Here is a 24,582-nt window from a genome sequence, read left to right as displayed (position 1 = left end):
CCTTGTTTTCTTACAATCGGACACAGTTGTTGACCAAGAGAAGTTAATGACTGGATATAGTTACAGGCAATTTTGGGACACTGGGCAGTCTCTTTTGATTTCCTTTAGAATGGTTCTCTTAAGGGACTGTGGCCTTGTGCCCCACACCGCAGTCTATTAGGCTTAGTAACTTCTCTGATCATGAGCCAAAACTAGAATCCCACACAGCTGTGACTGCTGTTCTTTGAAACTTCCTTTCAGTACCAGGATTATTATTTGCACTGTACCAAGCACCTCCATAGCTTTCCAATCCTCATTTCCCTCCCTCCCTGCCTGCCTCTCTCTTTGCTTCCATCTCCTCTATAGATAGGAGGCATAGCACCATGGAGTTCCCGCAGTGGGAGATAATTTCCTCCTTCGCCACAGGAGTGGTTTCCTTCTGCTCAGACTGCACCTGCGCTGGATATGTGTTCTCTAATACACATATACTTTAATTGAAATTTCTTGGAAGAGCTGAGAACTGTGGCAACTACACCACTAATTTGTAATCTGGTCATTTGCTGGGTTTTTTAAAACAAAAATGCTTTCAATTTGAATTTGTTTTTCAAATTTAAAATAATAGTATATAGTGTTGTGTGCGGTATTCGTTTCATCTGTTTCATTTGTCTATTCGTTTCATACCGTCCATTTGGATGCACAAAACGAAAGACGCCATTTTCGGACGAAACCAAAGGCGACACAAAAGAGAAAGTTGCATGAATACCGTGCTTTGCTTTCATTTTCGGGCCGTGTGACATCCAGTCCTGCAAACTTCTTCCTCATGCATCAGAGGAGGAGGTGTGAGGAGGTAATCCTTGGCCAATCAGAGGCCAAGGATACAGTGACGTGGACTGGACAGGAAGGGTATATTAGGGAGGAGACTGCCTCTAAAGTGGCCACTGCGGTCGCATCCTTTGCCTCTTCTGCTGGGTGCTGATGGGCTGGCTGGCTTGCTCTCTCTCTCCACTTGTTTTGCTGGTTGCCTTGCCTTGCCTTTTGTCTTGCTTGCTGGTGAGGGCACTGGACACTGGGCAAAGATTTGGGTTCTATTTTTTGCCTGGTTGCTTGGTGTATTTTTAATTTTTTTTTCTTTGAAGAGAAGGGGCTGGATTTTTGAAGTGGTAGGGGTGAGTTTGGCTGCGGAGTGCATGTGGGGCTTTTCTTCTTTATTCTTTGTTTAAAAACCCCCTACTATTTTTTTGATATATATTTTTTTTCAAAGGAAATAAATTGTTGGGCTTCCTTTTGCTGTTTAAAAATCAAACCTGTCTCTCTCTATAACTGACCCTTGGCAAACTATTCTTTTATTTCCCCCTGTCTTTCTGTATTACCTGTGGCTTGGTCTTCCCTCTCTTTTGGGCTGCATAGAGAACAAATACAATAGGATAGTCTTATTATTTGTTATAGATTACATATATTTTTGAAAGCAAAGACAATTTTGGGCTCTTGTCTCTATTCAAACCTTCAGTCTCTCTCTAAAACTGGCCCTTAGAAGAACTATTATTATTTTCTCCTGGTGGTCCAAATTTTTTTGGTTTTTTTCAGAAGCAAGAAGAAAATCGCATTCATATAGGTGCCCTGTTTTTGGACACGGAGACGAAAACAAGCCAAAACTAAACAAAACGAACAGCGATTTTGTACAAATGCACACCACTAATAGTATATCAGTGAACAAATAGGTATCTGAAGTTATCATTATAGGCATAAATAAAAATATAGGATTAGTATTCCTTGAAGCACCGGTGGCGCAGTGGGTTAAACTGCTTAGCTGCTGAACTTGCTGACCAAAAGGTTGGCAGTTCGAATCCAGGGAGTGAGGTGAGCTCCCACTATTAGCTCCAGCTTTTGCCAGCCTAGCAGTTCGAAAACATTCAAATGCGAGTAGATCAATAGGTACCGCTCTGGTGGAAAGGTAATGGCACTTCATGCAGTCATGCCAGGCCACATGACCTTAGAGATGTCTATGGACAACACCCACTCTTCAGCTTAGAAATGGAGATGAGCACCAAACCCCAGAGTCAGACACGAATAGATTTTTCAGGGGAAAACCTGTACCTTTACTACTATTATCTGTAATGTTCAGGACCAGAAGTGTTTCAGATTTGGTTTTTTTTTTATTTTGCAATATCTTCATTTGCATATACTTATATAATGAGATATCTTGAAGATGGAAATGAAATCTAAAGATGAAATTCATTTATGTTTCATATAGGTCTTATACACATTGCCTGAAGGTAACTTTATGCACAGTGTTTTATATAGTGTCGTGCATGAAACAAAGTTTGTATGCAGCACACTATCCAACTTCTTTTTCTGGCTTTTTTGTATATTGGTCATCTCAAATCTGGGTAAAACTCTTGGGATTCTACTGGCAGTTCTGTGATTGTAAAACACGATTAAAATGTCTGTTGCCCAGTGCTGCCAAGTTTTTGTGATTTAAAATCATAGGGCATCATTTTTAAGCTATCCCTCTGGGCTAGTTTAGAACTCATTATATTAGAATATTAGGACATTAGAATTCCATCAAAATATAATAAGGAGAACCAAATTATGGAGAATTCCACATAGAGCTGATTTCATTTATTTAATTAATTTTCATATTGTCGTTCTTTTTAAAATACAGTCAAGGCAGCTTATAGTGAAATATACATTAAATTTTAAATTAAAGCTGGAATATTGTGTGTTATTTACAGGTGCATAAGGACCAGAGTTATGGTGCTGAGAAGTGACTCTCACCCTAACCCCATTCACATCCCCCCCAACCTTGTTTTCAGAAACATATACCTTAGTATCGTATTTATGGGTTCTGAGAAAAGTGGTGTTTTTCCAGCCTTGGAATAGGGTGTAAAGTGTTTTTTAAAATCTTTCTTTAAGAACATAGTAATTTGTTCTCAGAACTCAGGAATAAGCTATACAAGTGTTCCATGGCCCAAGGCTCCCTTTGTAAGCTACCAACGATAGTATGATATATGACATTGATAGAGGCTACTTGCCTAAAATCACTACAAGAGTTTTCCATTTTTCCCCTGCAGCAAGATGAAAGAAATGATTTTTCAGATGGCTTTTAGAGAATATAGAAGAAAAGTTAATTCAAGTATTTCTGGAAAGAAGACATAAACTTACAATGGCCATAGTCCAGAATAGCACTTCTGGAAAGGAGAGATCAACTTGAGTGCTGATCAAGATGATTGTGAAATTTTAGGTTGCGAAGTCCATTCTAAGTGTTGGCATTATTCTTTTTGTGAAATTGAACATGGCATAGCTCCACAGGAATCCCTCCCCCAAATCCTGGTCCCTCATTTCTTTGTTGGCAACTTCAAATGTTACACTCTGAAATTTTATAATTTCTCCTGTTTCTATTATTCATTTGCTTCCATTAAGAAGCAATAATAATAATAATAATAATAATAATAATAATAATAATAATAATAATACTTTATTTATATTCTGTCCTATCTCCTCAAAGGGACTCAGGATGGATTCCAAACATAAAAGGCAAAAATTCAATGCCCAAACACAACAACAATACACCCATAATAACAAAAATTGACAACCCAACATATTTATTTATTTATTTACAGCATTTATATTCTGCCCTTCTCACCCCGAAGGGGACTCAGGGCGGATCACATTGCACACATAAAGGCAAACATTCAATGCCATGACACAGAACAGAGACAGAGACAAGACGCAGGCACCGGGCTGTCCTCGAACTCATGACCTCTTGGTCAGAGTGATTTGTTGATTTGTTGCAGCTGGCTTGCTTTCCAGCCTGCACCACAGCCCGGTCCTATAAAAAACAAATTATGACTTAACAACCAAAATTTAATTAAAAACTCAACCTGTTATATTGGACAAAAAGCAAAACATCAAAACATTCAACAGAAGCCTTCCCAGTTCCTTGGGGTCAAATAGATTGATCATTGCTCAAGATACCTATTTTGCTGAGGTAGTATAGTTAGTGAAACTAATGCAGAAAATTCACATAAAGAAAAATCCTTAACCTTAGGAAGGCTTCAGCAACTCAGTTAACGGTGTATTAACATTACCAGCTTGGTCACACTTTCACTCAGAGAATTCTGGGATGGGAGGTGGTGGCTATAATGATAATTTGCTAGATATATCTTCTCTATGGAGACATGCATCCAAGTATGCAAGTGTGCACAGAAGCACAAATTATTCGTCCCCGTAGTCCAAGTAGCAGAAAGGAAATTGCTAAATGGAACAAGTTTAAGGCTATAATATTAAATATACTTGCATACTTATCTGAGAGTAAGTAGAGCAGACATGCCTTCTGAGTAGACGTGCATAGAAGTGACAATTCAGAGTTGTGTTGCACGTCTAGGTTGCATGAGAGTGAGATTTTTGTTTTCCTTCACATTTCACCAAGTGCTAGCACTTGCTTGCTCGTCCAGCAATGATGCACTTTTCCCCCCAGCTAGATGGAAGCATTCTTCTGGTTTGTGTTGTTTTGTTTTTGAAGCAGTACTGTATCTTTGCTTTTGGACATTGTGGAACAGGTGTAGGTAATTGTAGTGAGTTGAGCGTGTGCCAGCAGACAGATTGGTTTTAGTCTTTGTTGGCACCTGCCCCATTTGACTCATGGATTTCAGAACTTCTTCAGAGCGCTGAGTTCCCTGCTCCTGAAAACTGGATTGTGGTCAGAGGGAGAACAGTTCAGATTGCCACTGGAATGGAAAATACAGTAGAGTCTCACTTATCCAGCACTTGCTTATCCAACGTTCTGGATTATCCAACGCATTTTTGTAGTCAATGTTTTCAATACATCATGATATTTTGGTGCTAAATTCGTAAATACAGTATTTACTACATAGCATTACTGCGTATTGAACTACTTTTACTGTCAAATTTGTTGTATAACATGATGGTTTGGTGCTTAATTTGTAAAATCATAACCTAATTTTATGTTTAATAGGCTTTTCCTTGATCCCTCCTTATTATCCAAAATATTTGCTTATCCAACGTTCTTCTGGCCCGTTTATGTTGGATAAGTGAGACTCTACTGTACGTCTTTTGAGAAAAGAGATGTGAGGAGAGAACTGGATGAGTTTATTAAGGGGAACAATTAGAAATCTGGGGGCTTATCTACATAGGCTAACACCCTGAATTAGGACAAAAGTCACTCCTGGATGACCATGTGACATTCAGGTACTTATGGTGCCTAACATGGGATAAAACTGACTAATCTGATTTTACACTATATTAGCAGAAGATGGGAAAATGATCTGAAATTTCCCTGAAACTCTGGAAAAGCCCACACTTCAGGGCTGGTGTGTGCAACTGGGCCAGTTCAAATTCGAACAGGTCCAGCTCTTCACATGATCTAATGCCACCCTCTGTGTAGGTAAAATGGTATTTCACCACACTCTGTGTAGGGGAAAGGGGGAAGGCACTTACCCTTCCCATTGTATGTTGTTATAGAAGTGACTACTGAACTCTGGATAACTGTTTTCACAACCTGGTGAAAGAAGGGGGACTCCTCCCTTCTCCAACTTGACATTGGCAAAGGTGCCTGGTGATGGCCAGGAGTTCTTCAGAGCTACCATGGCAACAATCTACCCCAGTGGTTCTCAACCTGGGGTCCCCAGATGTTTTTGTCCTTCAGCTCCCAGAAATCCTAACAGCTGGTAAACCACTGAACTATCCAAGTGGGATCAAACTAAGTTTGGTCCAACTGGATGGTCAGGACTTCAGTCCTGTTGTTGCTGTGGTTCAGGGGCAGAAAGGTGAAAACATCTCCACAGAATCTGTTTCAGACTGGTCCCAGATTTAGAAGCCCATGTAGAGGCCCTGGCAGAGTGGCACAGGGAGGGAAATTTGAGACTACTTCTCAAATACTTGCTGAGCTGTAGAAGAGGGCCTATACTTTTTCTCTGCTACCCCACAGGGCAGACCTAGACCCCAGGGCAGGTAGGTTTGGGTGGAGCATGATTTAAAACCTCTTAATGGTAAAGAGCCGTTTGACAATGGAACCAGTTGGACCTTTCCTTACAGGAGGGTATGTGTTGAAGGCTCTTACCCTGAGTTAACTGCATTAAATGATGGTTTGCACTATATACTTTAGTATCCTTTTCATTGTGCCTGCTAACATTTAAATTGTTACTGTCTGGGTGAGTTCTGGCTTGAAAAAGGTTGAAGATGCCTGCTGTTGAATATCTGGAGCTAGAGATGATTGGTGATCATGCAGACAGTAAGTGAGGGCACACTTAAATTAGCTATAAATTATCAGCTCTTTCCTTTGTCATTTTTTTTACTCTTCCTACCTTTTTCCTTTTATAAAGAAAGAACAAAGAATGGCTGATATGATATTCCCTGGTTGCCTTCTATTTCAGATTCTCAGGGTTCGTTTGGATGTTACTTTAAACAATCAATCTGGCTACATGTGGTCATTGGAACATTTTTCAGGTTTGTGTTCTGCTGAGGGACAATCCACAATAATATTCTATTACTGTTCTGCCAAGTATATGTTGGCATTGATGGCATTCTCTTTCTGTTACTGTAGTAGCATCAATACCTTTTATTTTGGACAGAATGGGGATAGAAGGATGAAAATTCAGACTATTTTTTAGAAAATATTGAACTAACCCAAGTTCCTAGCCCTCATGCTTTCAGTGTATAAATCAGGAACCCTCAAACTTTTTAAGACAAGGGCTAGTTCATGGTCCCTCAGATTATTACGGGGCCGGACTGTAGTGTAGGGAAAAATGTATGAATTCCTATGCACAATGCACATATCTAAGTTCAAAAAAAAACCCCAAACCCATGAAATAACAAAACAATATTCAAAATAAAGAACAATTTTAACCAACATAAACTTACCAGTATTTCAATGGGAAGTGTGGGCCTGCTTTTTTCAATTAGGATTGTTCCTGTGTGCCTTCAAGCCATTTCAGACTTAGGGCAACCCTAAGTCTAAAATTTAGGGCGGGGGTCAGGTAAATGACCTTGGATGGCCACATCTGACTCATGGACCTCAGTTTGGGAACCCTTGGTGTAAATAGTGTGCACCTTTCTCTCTCCCTCTGTATGACCCCCCTGTTGTTGACTGCTCTTTTGTCTTTTTCTTCATTGCTTGCTGCTTAATATTGGTAGTAGAATACATCCAACGGTTCGGATGTTGCCCTTTCTCCAACCCACTGATTAGAATAAAAGCACACATAGATTTTAGTGTTTATGTATGTTTATGGCTTATTTTTTGTTCCGGCATTGAATGTTTGCTGTATATATGTTGTGCTCCGCCCTGAGTCCCCTTCAGGGTGAAAAGAGCGGAATATCAAAATTTAAAATAAATAAATGAATAAATAGCCGTTAACTAGTAATAGAGATTATCTGTTCTCATTCCACTTATAGTAGTGAATTACAGCTATTGCCATTACAGGAAGAAGAAAAAAGATAACTTCCCTGTAGCATATTAATGCAAAATCAACTTGTTACAAAAGCAGCTCATTTAAAAAATGAGTTACTTCCTAGCTCATTGTGTGTGTATTAGGGCTGGGCTCGAATCCTGTTTCATCTGTTTCCTTAATGGTTTTGACCATTTCGTCCATTCGGATTGCATGGAATGGTATAACTCCACAGGAACAAATGAAACAATGAAATGAATGGCAGAAGGGAATGGTAGCCGTCCCCTCTGCTGATTTTCGGCGCTTGGCTGTAGGCCCTGGCTTGCAGGGCCTTCAGCCAAGCGCCGGGCGCTCAATGCTTGTAGGCCCTGCCTGCCGGGCCTACGAGCATTGAGCGTTCGGCGCTCGCCTGTAGGCCCTGCGAACTGGGCCAGGAGACACCGAGCACTTGATGCTCATAGGCCCTCACTGTCAAGCCTACAGTCTAGCTCTCAACTATAGGCCCTGCGAGCTGGGCCTACAAGCCCTATGAGCCATTGAGTGCTTGATGGCTCGTAGGCCCAGCTCACAGGGCCTGGCGCTTTGCTGCCCAAGGCCTGAAATTTTTTGGGGGGTTTTTTTTGGACCTTGGCCGTAAAAGCCCAATTGTATAGGTGCCCATTTCTGTCAGCAGCAAAACAGAAATGGAGCTATACGAATGGCACAAACAGAAATGGTAAGTAATTTCATACAAATGCACAACCCTAGTGTGTATGGATTGATGGATGGATGAATGAATGAAAGTAGGATGAACTCACAATGTAATTTCATTCATGTGTTTACATTTTTCAGCTACTCCATATCCAGGTGGTTTCAAATGTTTCACTTGTGAACAAGCAGTTGACAACTATGAATGCAATCAGTGGGCTCCAGATATCTATTGTCCAAGAGGTAAGGGAGTTTGTGTATTGCCAAAGAACATCTTATCATGATCTGCAGAATTTTCATATGAGTCCAGCCCCTGTCATCACTCCTAAGGAGTTATCCGAAGGAACAGAGGACTTAGTCTATGGCATGCAAATTGCAGCCAATCAAGTGATCTTTATACTGCTTCGTATGCACAACTTAAATTAAATTAATTAGAAGAACACATCTCTGTAAGAAATGTAACCTAGGACATTTCTTTGCATATTTGGGAATATTCAATGCTGTACTCTGCTCAGTTCTTCCTTGTTGCTCCTGTTTATTGCTGTGAAATGACAAAGAGACCTTATATATATATACAAAAACACTAAGTATATTGGGGAAGAGAGTGAGTGAATTTGAGACATCTGATGTTAGTTCTACCCCATAATTAATCAAATTGAATTGTGAGCATTTTGGCAGCAGATACATCCATTCTTGGCTGGCATAACATTTGCACATGTAGGCATCACCATAGCATATAGATCTCATAACTGCTACAATTATAATGAAGAAGATAAGTAATGGGCCTCTGAAAGCAAAGAATATGAAGCTATTTTACATTCAGTAACACTGGTAAATATTGAAAAAAAATATCCAAAAGCCATTAGAGAGGGTTAGTCAAACTCCATTTGTGTTATCTAGATAAAGGTTCAAATGCTTGCTTTGGTGATGTACCTGTGATGACATAGCTATGATCAGTTTTCTGATCTGACTTCCCAAACTCACCTTAAAAGCCAGGCAGCTGCATCATCCAAGGAATATAGTGGTGCTGGAAAGCAGGACACCAAAGGATGATGTGTCCAGCCCCATTCCCTTTAGTGAGCCATGGTGCAAAGAAGCTGTTGCTGTTCTTTGTCCTGCTGCTTGCTGTACAAATAGCATTCCTCATCTCTATACTTACCTACACCAGAAACCTCTTTGTCTGGTACATCTATCTGGCTTTTAAGGTGGATGGGAAGAGGACATTTATAGTTGTGCCAGTGGTGCCACAGTCATGTGGGAATTGCTAACTTTACAAAGCTATACGTATGTTATACAGCACTGTAAAAATTGAACAGAATGTCATCCTGTATCTATACCAGTTAATAAAGACTAGCATCCTAGGCCCCATTTGCATTGCTATATAATGCAGCATGAAACTGCATTCTATTGCCAATGTGGACTCATATAATGGATTTGAACTGTGTTATATGAGTCTCCACTGACCATATAATGTAATTTCAAACTTCATTGTATGGCAGTGTAGATGGAGCCCTGTTGGTTAATTCCACCTAAAGTAGACCAATTTAATCAGTTGTTGGATAGTAGGCAAATCTCACTGAGTCAGTGATATTCAGGGCGTTCCTGATCCGCACTAATAATAGAATCCATAGTATGCTTTATTTCTCCTCGAAGAGAAGCAGAACGTTGGGACTCATTTGTAAAGAAGGGGAGGAAACTAGAACCTATAGAAACTAGAAACCAGAAAGAGGTTAGTTAGGGTGGAAGTGAAGGAAGTATATTTTGTTTTCCTTTACCATCGAAGGAATTATAATGAAGGGTTTACATGTCTGGCCCACCTGCTTTTAAACCAGTCTGTTTAAGAGAAAGCGAAATGAATGCTCTAAGCAACGAACCCTGGCTTTCTGAAGGAAGTTAAAGCTGGGGGCTGGGAATGGTGTAAGAGGAAGAAGGAGCAATAAAGGCGCAGGAGTTGAGATTGTAGAGGAGCTGGAGAAATGAAGTTGTTTTTAATGTGCCCCACCAAAAAAAAAAAAAAAAACAACCTGCTGTGTCCTCAGGGCAAGTAGTACAGAATACTTGATGGGCATTGCTGAGGAATGTTTATATAAATGGACTTCATTCTGTTTGGGCAAAAACAGTCATTTGTAGAAGCAACCGCTTTTGCCCAAAGCTGTGTTATAAGGGGTGTTCAATAAAATACAACAAAGTGAACAGCGGTCCTGACTTTTGAAAATGTTTCCCAACTTCAAAGAGACATGAATTAGGACATTAAAGCAGAACAACTAATTAGGGGCGCGTGACAGCTTACATTTTTTGAACTCGTGTTTCCATTACTTCCCTTAATTCGTTCATGCAGCTCTATAAGCTACCTGCTTTTGATGATCTAGCGGAGAGACACCCAGCATAGTTAGGCTTCTATTTAAGCTCTTTTGTTTTATCTACTTTGAAAGGTACCAGGAGTCTTTCTACATTTTGTCACAGTAGGATTGCTGTATATTTACCAAACATAGGATTTGAAGGCTAGAACTGACCAGGTGGAAAATTTAATCCATGTTGTATCTTTGCCACAAAGGCTCCAAAATGTACTCAGAACCCTAGCTATTGGATAATGTTGGATTCTTATAATGCAGCTTATTTAGTTATAAGAAAGTGTACTCTGCGATTAGTTGTCTTTAGTTGAGTTTATTTGTTTCATAGATGTGGGAAATTCTTGTGAATTGTTCTCTAAATATAATGTGGTGCTGTTCATGATCAAGGGACTTCATAACAGTAGGATTTCGTAATTTGGGTGTCTCCCCCTCTACAAAAGACACGTCTGGTGTGGGACATGGTTGAATTAACAGAATTACATGAAGTTTGCAAAGGAGAGTGATAAAAAAGAGATTGAGAGAGAGGACGGGAGAACTGCAGACGACACCAAATTGGGAAGGATAGCTAATACTCTAGAACAGTGGTTCTCAACCTGGGGCCCCAGATATTTTGGCCTTCAACTCCGAGAAATCATACCAGCTGGTAAACTGGCTGAGATTTCTGGGAGTTGTAGGCCAAAACATCTGGGGACCCACAGGTTGAGAACCACTGCTCTAGAAGACAGGAGCAGAATTCTTTATGATCTTAACAGATTAGAGAGATGTGCCAAAACTAACAAAATGAACTTCAGAAGGGACAAATACAAGATACCCCACTTAGGCAGAAAAAATGAAATGCAAAGATACAGAATGGGGGACGCCTGGTTCAACAGCAGTACGTGCGAAAAAAGATCTTGGAGTCCTCGTGGACAAGAAGTTAAACATGAGCCAACAATGTCATGCAGCAGCAAAAAAAAAAAGCCAATGGGATTTTTACCTGCATAAATAGGAGTCTAGATCCAGGGAAGTCAAGCTACCCCTCTAGTCTGCCTTGGTCAGACCACGTTACCTGAAATACTGTGTCTAGTTCTGGGAACTACAATTTAAGGGAGATGTTGACAAGTTGGAATGTGTCCAGAGGAGGGTGACTAAAATCATCAAGGATCTGGAGAACAAGCCCTATGAAGAGCAGCGTAAAGAGCTGGTCATGTTTAACCTGCAGAAGAGAAGGCTGAGAGGAGACATGATGAGGGCCATGTATAAATATGTGAAGGAAAGTCATAGGGAGGAGGGAGCAAGCTTGTTTTCTGCTGCCCTGGAGACCAGGACACGGAACAATGGCTTCAAACTACAGGAAAGGAGATTCCACCTGAACATTAGGAAGAACTTCCTCACTGTGAGAGCTGTTCAGCAGTGGAACACTCTGCCCTGGAGTGTGGTGGAGGCTCTTTCACTGGAGGCTTTTAAGCAGAGGCTGGATGGCCACCTGTCGGGGTGAATGTGATTTTCCTGCTTCTTGGCAGGGGGTTGGACTGGATGGCCCGTGAGATCTCTTCCAACTCAATTATTCTATGCAACAGGTAGATGTTCTCCTGGAAATCTCAAGATTCCTCTTTTATGCTCAAATATAAAAATAGAAAGGAAGTCTTAGGATAGAGTGTTCAATTTGTGGCGTAGAGAAAATTCTTTTTCTATCTATGAATTGTGTAACCCTAGGCATAGTCCTCAATTGCTCACATACATTTCCTATAAGGGCAGTTGGAGACTTAGTATAGACAGAGGTCCAATGTGATTTAAGAAAAAAGAAGAGCTCCCTTAAAAGGCTTAATAATAGAACTTTTTATGTGTATAATTTGTGTGCGTGTGTGTATGAGCGAGAGGGGGAGGGAGGGAGAGATTAAACCAGTGGTTCCCAACCTTTGGTCCTCCAGGTTTTTTGGACTTAAACTCCCAGAAATCTCAGCCAGCTTATCAGCCATTAGGAAACACCTGGAGGACCAAACATTGGGAACCACTGGACTAAATAATTTTGAGAAAAGGAAGAGACATTTCATTCACACAGTATTAAAGTTCAGCTTTATGCAAATAGATTGATGGTAGGTTTAGGACAGGAAAAATGAAATATCCTTTCTTGCAGCTCAGGATTAACTTTAATAGTCGTCCTCATTGTATAGAAATGACAACTAGTTTTGGGAGAAAGCTAGAGGAGGTTTGCTATTATGAACATAATCTAAGAAAAGAACTTAAATTCATCTGATCTCCCATGTTTTCCATAAAGCTAATTACAGCATGAATATCAGTCAACAGAAGTATATCTCTCTGTTTTTCTTTTTAGTGACACGATACTGCTATACCCAGCATACACTGGAAGCCAATGGAAAAAGTGTATCTGTAACCAAGCGATGTGTGCCATTGGAGGATTGTTTGGCTACAGGATGCATAGATCTCCAGCATAAAGGGCTCAGGGTAAGAAGCAGGGTGGGTTTATGTTCAGCAATACAAACAAGCAGTTATTCTTTTTCTTTCTTTTCACACAGTAGTTGAAATTGCTACACACAACTGTAATGTTGCCATTTGTTTGCCATTGTTTATTTCTTCTACTTTGCCTTGCATAATGAAACATTCTATCTATTAATTGTTGAATAAAGCAATTATTTGAGGTAGGAAAAATATATGATAAATGTTAGTACCATGCAGTATAGATATATTTGAGAAAGGACTATTTGTTCTCAAGTCATTTATGACTTAGAGTGACCCTAAGATTAACTATCATGGGGTTTTATGGCAAGATTTGTTCAGAGGGTGTTTGCCATTGCTTGTCCAAAGTTATCCAGTGGGTTTCCATGGCGGAGCAGAGATTTGAACCTTGATAACCCAGTGCTTTGGCTAACACTGAAATTACTATAGCCTGCTCTCTCCTACGTTAACCATATACCAGGTGGCCCAGTTGAAGGTCAGAAGAAATCAACATTTACAAATCATCACTTGATGTTCTATTTCCTCATTATTTGTGGCATTGATGCTACCAACAGTTATAGGTAGCAAGCTACCATTTGGAAACAACTTGTGCACAATGGATTTATTTTAAACCCAATCATGAATACACATACATACACACACATACACACACATACACGCGTGCACATACACACACCAAGGTGATTTACTGCTTCCCTGCACTGGACAAGGCATTGATGGCCTTTTCTGGCTCATAGTTTCATCATGCTATCAAAACTTTGACTGAATTGTCAACCTGCCAGCCAAAAAATTCCCAAGGGATTTCAGGCGTACTTTCAATTCTACATATAAGTCTCTACGTGCGCACAATCTAAATTGGTCTCAAAATCCTGTTAGAAGGCTCAAGTCAAACCTCACAAGGAAACGACAACAGGCTTATGGTAAAATCTCTTAGTTTATGGGTCCACATGCCTTTGAGTCGCCTGTCACCTTATGTTGGCCCTATGAATTTCGTAGGGTTTTCTTAGTCAAGGAATACTCAGAGGAGGTGTTGCCAGTTCCTTCTTGTGAAGTATAGCCTACTACACTTGGTATTCTTTGGTATTCATTGGTGATCAAGGCTGGCACTGCTTAGCTTTCAAGATCAAATGAAATTTGGTGCCTTTACTACTTTTCTTTAAATATTGTGAAAATCCTGTAATACATTTGGATGATTTGGATTGTCCTTTTCATGAATCAATCTGGCTTGTATATAAAAGGTTATATCAGGCATGGTGACAGCTTCCAAGGGGTTATGTCTTCCACTTGAGGCTAGAAGTGGGATTGCATCAATGAATTACCTACATTAGGAAGGGGAGAAAAATCTCAGCATGGAAGTTCTGACTACCATGTTATAACTTGCCATTGGAAGTTTACTCTGTTTCTAAGGTGTCTTACTCTGTGGCAAATGAAGCCCACTAGTCTGAGAAACATGGGCACACAGAAATACTTGCTTTAGCTTCTCCCCTCTTTTCCTAGCCTGGAATGTAGATGATTGGATGGGGAGAGATAGTACAGTGGTCTTTAGTATCCACTGAAGTTTGGTTCTACCAAAATCCATGGATGCTACCCTGTTTCCCCTAAAATAATACATCCCCAGAAAATAAGACCTAGTAGAGGTTTTGCTGAATTGCTAAATATAAGGCCTCCCCCGAAAGTAAGACCTAGCAAAGTTTTTGTTTGGAAACGAACAGAACACCAGAGCATTCAGGATCGGTAAATGTACGTAGAGTGTTGTACATGGAAATATTGGTAGTAACAAGAAATTTTTGATAGGATTCAGTTTGTCTGGTTATGCTGGTTTGTGATGACAACTACTGTACAGTATATAATAATGTAGAGAACCATTGGTAGAGAAACATGGTAGAGAACCATTATATAAAAGAGCATAGTAAAATGGTATCCCTTATATAAAATGGCAAAGTCTAGGTTTGTTTTTAGGCTTTTAAAAATACTTTCAAGCCATGGATATCTAAATCTGTGGATGCCAAATTTGTGGATACCGAACGCCAACTGTACTTTCTTCCATGTAATTCTTTGTTCTTAACAGTAAGTTTGAATGCCCTTTGTAGAGCAGTGCCCTCCAGATATATTTGGTCCAAAGCTTCTATCAACTCCATTTGGCAGAGCTTATAGGGATTTTTTTCCGTGTCAGGAGCAACTTGAGAAACTGCAAATCGCTTCTGGTGTGAGAGAATTGGCCGTCTACAAGGACGTTACTCAGGGGACACCAGGATGTTTTGATGTTTTACCATCCTTGAGGGAGGCTTCTCTCATGTCTCCGCATGGGGAGCTGGAGCTGACAGAGGGAACTCACCTACTCCTTGGATTCGAACCACTGACCTGTCAATCAGCAGTCCTGTCAGCACAAGAGTTTAACCCATTGCGCCACTATAAACTCCAGCTTACAAGGATGGATTATTGGAATTGCTGTCCTAAGGGCACAGTTGCCTATCATTGATAAAGAAACTGCACTGAAACTATGAACAGTGTAGCTTATGACACAACCAATGTGCCAGTCTGTGGATTTTTTCACATGTGCTTCATGGGATGCAAAAAAGCCTTTGCCATGTTCAGGCAAACAAAGGAAAAGGTGACCTAGAGGAGAGAAATAGTGAGAGGCAGAGCTGGAGGGGAGAGAAGAGGAGAAGTCAGGGATCCTGGAGAGCAATAACTGATCTAGAGCTCTACCTCTGAGAGGAAGTAAGCTGCAATTCCAGCCCATTTGTCATACTAAAGAAAATCTGTGGCAGAGCCTTTACATCAGTGCGGATTTTACAATGCATTTTCCCCCTGTGGTTTAGAAACTTCAGAAAATGCCTGAATGAGATGTTGAGGACATAAATTAGGATGGAAGCATGTGAAAGGGAAACTTTCCTACCATTCCCCCTGGAATTAAAATGATAGCTGTACAAGATGAAAGACATGCAATATGGCTAGACATTTTTATGGTGCGCATTCATGCTTTGGGGAAGATCATTTTCATCTGTATTTAAAAGAGCTTTGCTTGTAATTTATTTTAATTGTGTTATGCTCTTTTCCAACCACTTTTTACAAATTCTAACACCGCAATACCTAGATGATAAATAAATGGGCTACTGGCTATTTGTTGTGAATAACTGGTGTGCTACAGTAGTTAGGATGTTGGACTGGGACTGGGAGGACATGACCTCAAATCCCCCCTAACCCTGAGCGGGGTGAGCTCCTTTTGTTAGCCCCAGCTTCTGCCAACCTAGCAGTTTGAAAACATGCAAATGTGAGTAGATCAATAGGTACCACTCCGGCGGGAAGATAACAGCACTCTATGCAGTCATGCCGGCCACATGTCCTTGGAGGTGTCTACGGACAATACTGGCTCTTCAGCTTAGAAATGGAGATGAGCACCAACCCCCAGAGTTCGACACGACTAAACCTAATGTCAGGGGAAAATCTTTACCTTTATCTAACCTTACTTAGTTATGGGTACTTAAGTATTGTCTCCTGCCCACCCCAACCACCTTAATAGCCAGCATCCTCATTTGGCAATAGGTCTGTTTAGCTTTCATTCACAGTGCAAAGAGGATGTGTTCCCTTCACAGCCAGCAAGCAAGGCTGCAAAGGGAACACAAGAAAATGTGATGGAGGTAATGCCTGTGGTTGTCTTAAGTGGCTGCTGACTTTTAAGGTGGACTTAGGAAGCAGCTACATAGTCTTAGAACATGAGTTCACAAATTTGGTCCTCCAGATGTTCTGAACGTCAGCTCCCAGAATTCCAAACCATTGGTCAAGCTAGCTGGGACTTCTGGGAGGAAGTCTAAAATCATAGAGTAAGATTACAAAGGCCCCATTTGCACTGCCATATAATGCAGTTTGAAACTGCATTATAAGAGTACTGTAAACCAAAGGTATTCAGACTTTTAAAGCTGAGGGCCAGTTCACAGTCCCCCAGACTGTTGGGGGGCCAGACTATAGTTTGGGGGGAGAGAACCCTATGAATGAATTCCTATGCACACTACATGCAGTGCAAAAAAAGTGAAAGAACAATAAAATATTTAAAATTAAGAACAATTTTAGCCAACATAAACTTGGCTAGTTGAGTGGGAAGTATTAATCCGCTTTTGGCTGAAATGGTCAAGTTAATTAGGATTGTTGTTGTGTGCCTTCAAGTCACATGCAATGCTAAGTCTAGGGTGGATGCTAGGTCTAGGGCGGAAGCTGGGTAAAGGAACTTGGAGGGCCACATCCAACTCATGAGGCTTAGTTTGGGGACCCCTGTTGTAGACTAAAATAATATAGTTCAATGCAGTTAAACTGCATTATATGGGTCTACGCTGAGCATATAATGCAGTTTGAGGTCAAAGCCATACTGATCACGGAGCAGTAATGGGTCCTTTTTTTCATGTTAGGAGAGACTTGAGAAACTGCAAGTCGCTTCTGGTGTGAGAGAATTGCCCGTCTGCAAGGACATTGCCCAGGGGATGCCTGGATATTTTGCTGTTTTACCATCCTTGTGGGAGGCTTCTCTTATGTCCCAGCATGGAGCTGGAGCTGATAGAGGGAACTCCGTCAGCTCGAATCAGCAACCTTCAGATCAGCAACCCAACCTTCAGGTCAACAGTCTTGCTGGCACACGAGTTTAAACCATTGTGCCACCGGGGGTTCTAGTAATGGATCCATAACACTAGGTTACAAATCCATAACTGCAATGTTGGAATAGTCGTAATAAGTAAATAATATTTCACTCATAGATGCTTTGCTTAGGAGCTAGTATACATTACATATGCACACTTGTTGGTGAACATTGATCTCATTTTTTTTAAAAAAAAGAATGAATCCCACTTGGGTGGGGTTTATAATAGGATTCTATCGTGCTTCACCCTGAGTATTAAATTTGTTTCCAGTCTCGTTCAATTTTACAGTGAAATTCTTGATTTTTTTTTAGAAGACTGTGTTCATGCCCCACCCCAACCTTCCCCAATCAAAAGAGCAGCAACATGGCTTTAATACTTGGTGTTTAATGTATATATATAGCAAAGGTTTCTCCTAAGAGTGGGATGGTCTCTCTTCACCATGATTTTTTATGTTCTGTTTTCCAGGTCTGCACTTCTTGTTGTGAAGGAAACATCTGCAACTTGCCGTTGCCCAGAAACGCAAGTGATGCCATCTTTGCGACGACAACGCCACTCAATCACACACAGAGACATTTGCAAAGTGCATCCATAATGATGCTGTTTCTCTTGTTACTCTTTGCTACGTAGGTCTCAAGGTTAAAGTGCTAGTTACACACCAAGGATTGAGGATGAAAATATTTATGCATACAGAAATGATCTTAATTTAATATATATTTCATACCTTACATTTTTAATGGCATTTCTACATTTTTTTTCTTTTTAGCACTGGTTAGTTCAAAAGCCATGGTTTTTGAACTGTCTCTTTTTTAAAAAGGAATGACACTGGAGGGTGGAAGAGATGTGAGCTGTAAGTTTAAGGAAGGAACCCTTTTGTAGTCCTTGAAAAAAATCAGTTGACATATTTATCCCTGCCCCCTTCTCCCCAATCTCCAACAGACAGCCTTCTTGTAAACGAAAAATATTTGGAATTGTACACTTACAGTAATACTTGATGAAAACCAGAAACTCCTCTCAAAAGTTATTCTGCCATAATGGATTCCTGGACAAATATTCATTGGTTAATTGTATTGCAGTTGCAACTAACTGGGTTATAGTTAAAAGAGTAGGGCCATTTGAACCAATACTTCTACTTTCCAAAGACTGAATCTGGATCCAACCTATGAGCTTCAATCAATGGTATACCCTTGAAAATGAATTTGCATATAACTTTGAAGAAAGAGGCGGTCTTTGACAGTTAAGCAGAGTTGGTATCATCTTAGAACAGTGGTTCTCAACCTGGAGTCCTCAAATGGTTTAGCTTTCAACTCCCAGAAATCCTAACAGTTGGTAAACTGGCTGGGATTTCTGGGAGTTGTAGGCCAAAAACATCTGGGGACCCCAGGTTGAGAACCACTGTCTTAGAACATATATTTCCCACATTTATAACTGAAGATGCAATAGTTTCTTCAACTTATTGGTTTTTTATGTTAAATATTTGCATTTTTTTAATTTAAGCTAAATTTTTACTTAGGGTGATTTTGCCAGTTGATCTCATCAATTCAGTAGACTTCAGCTATGGTCTTATGTGCACTTACTTCAGAGTAAGATCCCTTGAACCCAATGGTTCTAACTTTTGGGTAGAAATGTGTAACATTGCACAGTGAAACCACCCCTGGGAGTACTCACTTCCTGGGAGTGATTTTCATTGTATGTGGTGGAATTAGCTTCAGAACAAATCTGGGTAGAAAGAGAGCTGCACATATGCAGTCCTACTTTTGCTGTGCTTATGAAAGCTTCCCAATTTACTTTAATGTTTGAATCAGTTTGGATGTGCACTTCCGCATTCTTTCTGGTGCTGTGCTTGCCTGAAAATGAATGGATAAACTTCTGGTGTGTAAGCTATGATGTGGCAATAGGATTATCAGACTACGGTGACTCTTAAGAACAGCTATTCTCCAAGGGGTACAATGAAGACTCTGGAATAATTAGAATTTCTGCTAGTACAGGCTGAGCATCCCTAATCCAAAATTCTGAAATAGAGTTAAGTTTTCCTTAACCACAGAAACCATATCCATGGTTTCACATCCATGGGTGGCTGAGAAAGTAACCCAGTTGCTTTCTGATGGTTCAGTGAACACAAAATATGTTTCATACACAATATGATTAAAAATACTATGTGTAAAATCAGATTCAGGCTATATGTATAAGGTGTTTATGGATAATTCATTACGTTTGCTTCTGCAAATAATAGTATTCCAAAATCTGAAAAGATCATCCAAAACATTGCTGGTTCCAAGCATTTTGGGGAAGGGATATGCAACCTGTATGGCAGTAGTTCTCAACCTGTGGGTCCCCAGGTGTTTTGGCCTACAACTCCCAGAAATCCCAGCTAGTTTACCAGCTGTTAGGATCTCTGGAAGTTGAAGGCCAAAACATCTTGAGGACCCATAGGTTGAGAACCACTGCTGTATGGAAACTTTTCTTATTTTCAAAATGGAATTGACTGAATATTAATGTGTTTTAGTGTTTTATTAACCCAGGTAATACTTTGGGCATACAGTATGGTTTATTTTGCTTACTAAATCACAATATTTATTTTTGTATGATGCAATCAGAATTGATGACGTGTTGTACAGTGTCCCATTCTGAAGCAACAATTGACAATGCTTCTGTTAAGTATGACCTGTAATATATATTTTGTGATAAATGATCTTCAGCTTCTTCAGAATTCAAGTTATGGAAAAATAAAAGGTGGATAAAGTTGAAGTAAAGTCAAATAAGCATCGCTGGTTTTGGGGGTGCAAAGCCAAATTTTATATACAATATACAGCCATATAATATTATAGTGCTTTTTATGAGTTCCTTTTTTTTTTGGCTAGCATTGATCAATAGGGCTGGCACTTTATCAAGTGGCAACAGAAATTGATGCTGTAAAATTGGGGACAGAACAAAACGAGGGGCTTGCACCCAAACTTAGTCATGAAATCCCATTAAAAGCAGCAACATACATTTTAGTTGTGACCATTGTTTGTTCTTCAGTTTTGCCATGATTAACATAATCAGAATAAGGAGCCATTGATGCTTAGTGAGGAAGTAGAGTATTGGGTTCAATCTGCCTCTGTCCAATTGTTACTGATTTCTCCTTCCTGTATACGTCGATTCCCAGAAAGTCCCTTGAGCTCCGGTTGTAGTTTTTAGGGGAGTGCTTAGTTTTCAGTGGGGAAGGCCCCTTTCTTCACTTTGCCCTTTCACTTTTTGGGATCTTGGAACCCAGGCCAGTGTTGCAAGCAATGCTGTTACACAAAACAGCTGTAGAGCTCTTTTGTATTTTTTTAAACAAAACTAAACAACAAAACAAATAGACAAAAATGTTCTAATGACCAGAATTTTGCAAAGTACATAGTTCTATGTTCATTTTAATTCATTCAATCCCATTTCATACACAACAAGTCTGATAGTATTGTGCTTACAAAATAGTTTCAGTTTAATCTCAATGTTTAGAGGAGACAAAATTATGTGACTCTCTGATGTTATTGGACCTCAACTCTCAGCTACTCTGGCAATGATGAGGAGTGCTGGGAGTCACCGTTCATCAACATCAGGTATCTTCATAATCCCCACTGCTGGTTTAAAATGGTATATATGCCAGCAAATGCAACATTACGTTCAGTGTGGCATAACACTGTAATGCTAGTGTCAAGCGGCAAGGTACAACATCACCCAGAGCTTGGGAAAGTTACATTTTTGAATGACAGAAACTCCCAGCCAGCATGACCATTCACGTCAAGTAAAATATTATCTCTCTCCTCTCTTCCACCAACTGCACTACTGAGCCAATTCCATAATATATGACTCAGCTTACCAAAGTAATTATTGGTGCCAAAAATGAGACAGGTGTATCAATAATTTGGATAGGATCAGAATTCTGTCAATAATCCTACCCCCTCTCCACATAAAAATGGGGACAAGTCTTTGAGTGTCTTAAGAGTTCTCAACACAGTATGTTCACATACCCATGATTCACCACATTGTTAAGGCAGCTAGAAATGGCATTTGGGCATTCAAAGGATGGGCTTGAATTAAATGGAAAGCTTCCACACCAGCAAGATCCTTTCCGTCAGGAGAAGAAGCATTGGGAGGTGCATTACTCTATGTGCTCTGAGCACATACACATGCAAGGTGACAGTGGCCACCTTAAACTGTCCTGCTCACCTTACACCAGTGATCCTCAATCTGAGGTCCCCAGATGTATTTGGCCTACAACTCCCAGAAATCCTAGCCAGTTTACCAACTGTTAGGATCTCTGGGAGTTGAAGGCCAAAAACATCTGGGGACCCCAGGTTGAGAACCACTGTCTTACACTCAGAAGGAAGAACAGCATAAAGGGGAATCATTAGTTGGCGCTGATAAACAAGGTCCATTTTCCCCACCCTGATAGTTTACAGGGAGGGGTGGAAGGAACAAATAGGACAGATTAGGCCCACAAACCAGAGGTGTGCCCACCCCGTACAAAGAACATGTGTCATCATAGGTATGCTGTTTCAAGTTGTCTCGTTGTGGCAGTAATTATCAATGTGTAGATCATCACTAAGGATAAAAAATGTTTGTGGTGTCTGTTCCTATGTCTTGTATCCCTTGTGAACTCTGAAAAGGTGGTGGGTGTGTTTGTTTGCATGACCTAGCCATATGTATAACATACTTGGGAGGCCTTGGGTATCAATGTGGTTTAACGCTTCTATTTGTGCAAACCAGAGTGACTGAATTGTCCTGTCTGTAAAATCTGTGGTTTTTGAACCTGACACAGTATCGTCCAAGAAAGTTGTATATTGCTCTGTGAGTGACAGTGGAGTTGGAACACGTTTCTGAAACTTTGAACATTTGCAGTCCCAGCATGATGGTGTGCTAAATATTTCAGCATCTGCATTTCACTGTGAATGTAGATCTTTTAGGCTGTGTGAAATAATTCCTCTTACCTTCCCATGTCATTTTCAAAAAGGAATCAGGAAGAGCATGATAATCTGAAGGCAAATGTCTGCAAAATCACAGATGGTTGTCCTTCTATTGTTGTTTGTTTGTTTTTACCTATCCTCTGGTCAATGTGTTCCCCTGTAAATAGTGCTTCCAATTGTTAATGTAAATTTTGTACATTCTATAAATAAATGATGTTTTAAAAATATGGCATACAATTTGTGACAGTCTTTTTGTGCTTCTTAACTTTGGAACAGAAAGTTGTCTAGGCCAAACATGCTCTTTCCTGTATATGCAAAACAGAGCTTACCAAAAAAAATTGTTTTGGATATTCAGCTCCTAGAATCCCCATCATGACAGCCAAGGAACCAAGTGCATACACAAAAGGAATGGTACAAAGTACCAATTTTATGTAGAGTAGTTTTCACGCAGGCAGTACCTTTCTGCAGCACCCTAAGTCTATCCTATAGCAGATTTTAAGGATATAGAGGGCAAGGCGGAACTTGTTCGTCTGATGGGCGACATTTAATCCATGGATGATAGCAATTCAGTACCACCCTATGTATTTGCTTCTGTGGTTTTTTTAGACCTGATGGGGCAGGTTCACAAGGGTATAGGACATAATCCTGGCTCACATCCATCAAGGACTTGAACAGTAGCATTTTATTGTAGGCTCAGAAACTCATCGGTAACTTAGTACAACTGAGAAATTGTTTTCCTGCAAGCATCTTGGCAGTCAGTCCTCTATTTTCATAACCGATTTTTATTTTATATTTCAATGATCTATGAAACTAGGCAGCCGACAACAAATATTGTCCCCAGGGTAAAGGTAAAGGTTTTCCCCTGACATTAAGTCTAGTCATGTCGGACTCTGGGGGTTGGTGCTCATCTCCATTTCTAAGCCGAAGAACCAGTGTTGTTCATAGACACCTCCATGGTCATGTGGCTGGCATGACTACATGGAGCGCCGTTACTTTCCCGCCAGAGTGGTACTTACTGATTTACTCACATTTCCATGTTTTTGAACTGCTAAGTTGGCAGAAGCTGGGCCTAACACTGGGTGCTCATCCCACTCCTTGGATTCGAACCACTGACCTTTCGGTCAGCAAATTCAGCAGCTCAGCAGCTCCATATACTGCCCCCAACTGGAGCAAAATGTTTTATTTTTAAAGGCAAACTCAACATTAAAATCAACTTTAAATGCATTCTGAAAGTATAGCTCACATGTTCGCCATGCAAATGTAACTTCATTGAGTCACTCAAAAGACATATCCACTAAGTTCATTGGGGCTTTCCTTTTGATACATGAGTGTAGGATTGCCTGTGTAAAATGTATGGAAATCTCCGCCATCCCACAAGTGCTTCCAATCCTCAAGAACAGGTGTGTGTGTGTAGGGGGTTGCTCCATACAGGTGGTGGCATTAGTGAGAAGGGATGAAAAACAAATGTAAACCTCCTTAAACCTTATGATCCAGCCAAATAAAATTCTTAGCTGATGCAATGTATGAAAAGATAGACTTATTAGGTGGAACCTGCTGTTAATTTTGGATTTGTATTCCTTCTCTTTTCTGATCTTCACCTTCTTTTGTGCTACAAAGCTGGTGGTTAAGCAAGGAATGAGGTAATGTGCATTCCAAAGAAATCGACTAATACTTCTAAATGATCTTGCAATGCATTACATTTTAAAGTGATTTCTTTTTTTAAAAGTTGACCCTGAATGTAACGAGCAGATATTTAATTTAATGGAGCAGGCAGGTGGAGACGTGAGGGCTGGTATTACATTAGGCAAGTCTGAGTTTTCATTATATAGTCTGTACAACATGATTTTCAGTCTCGCTGAACTCGTGTAGATTAAAATCCAGTTAAAATAGCCAATGGAATGTGAATCTTAATTTATTTCCAAAATATTCAAGTTAACCTAACTTTAAAAAAAAGTGTCTGGGATTTGTTCTGCTTGTTCCAAATATTGCAAATATCCACTTCAAGCACCAGAATTTTTTCCTAAAGATAACAGCACAAAGCAGCAAGCAACTTTTTTTTCAGCATATCTTGTTGCTGCTTTGGACATTCCTGTGTATAAGGGAGAAGATGCATTTTTATGTCAATACTCTTTGTGAAACCTCTTTTGAG

At 40.1% G+C, this 24,582-nt stretch overlaps 1 protein-coding gene across 2 annotated transcripts in view; it reads left to right on the top strand.

The window, feature by feature from the left end:
- lypd6 (LY6/PLAUR domain containing 6) overlaps positions 1-22,660 on the top strand; it is a 95,182-nt gene extending 72,522 nt beyond the window's left edge. For both annotated transcript variants that reach the window (XM_008117837.3, XM_003225473.4), the window contains exons 3-5: positions 8,214-8,312; positions 12,735-12,865; positions 17,971-22,660. In XM_008117837.3, coding sequence (XP_008116044.1) covers positions 8,214-8,312; positions 12,735-12,865; positions 17,971-18,132 — 392 coding nt within the window. In that variant the 3' untranslated portion in view covers positions 18,133-22,660. The remainder of the gene's footprint in view (positions 1-8,213; positions 8,313-12,734; positions 12,866-17,970) is intronic.
- The last annotated feature ends 1,922 nt before the right edge of the window (positions 22,661-24,582 follow it).

This window comes from Anolis carolinensis, chromosome 1 (assembly GCF_035594765.1).
Source record: "Anolis carolinensis isolate JA03-04 chromosome 1, rAnoCar3.1.pri, whole genome shotgun sequence".
Taxonomy (NCBI): Eukaryota; Metazoa; Chordata; class Lepidosauria; order Squamata; family Dactyloidae; genus Anolis; species Anolis carolinensis.
Note: the sequence above shows the minus strand (reverse complement) of the source record. Positions and strands in the feature narration are given on the sequence as shown.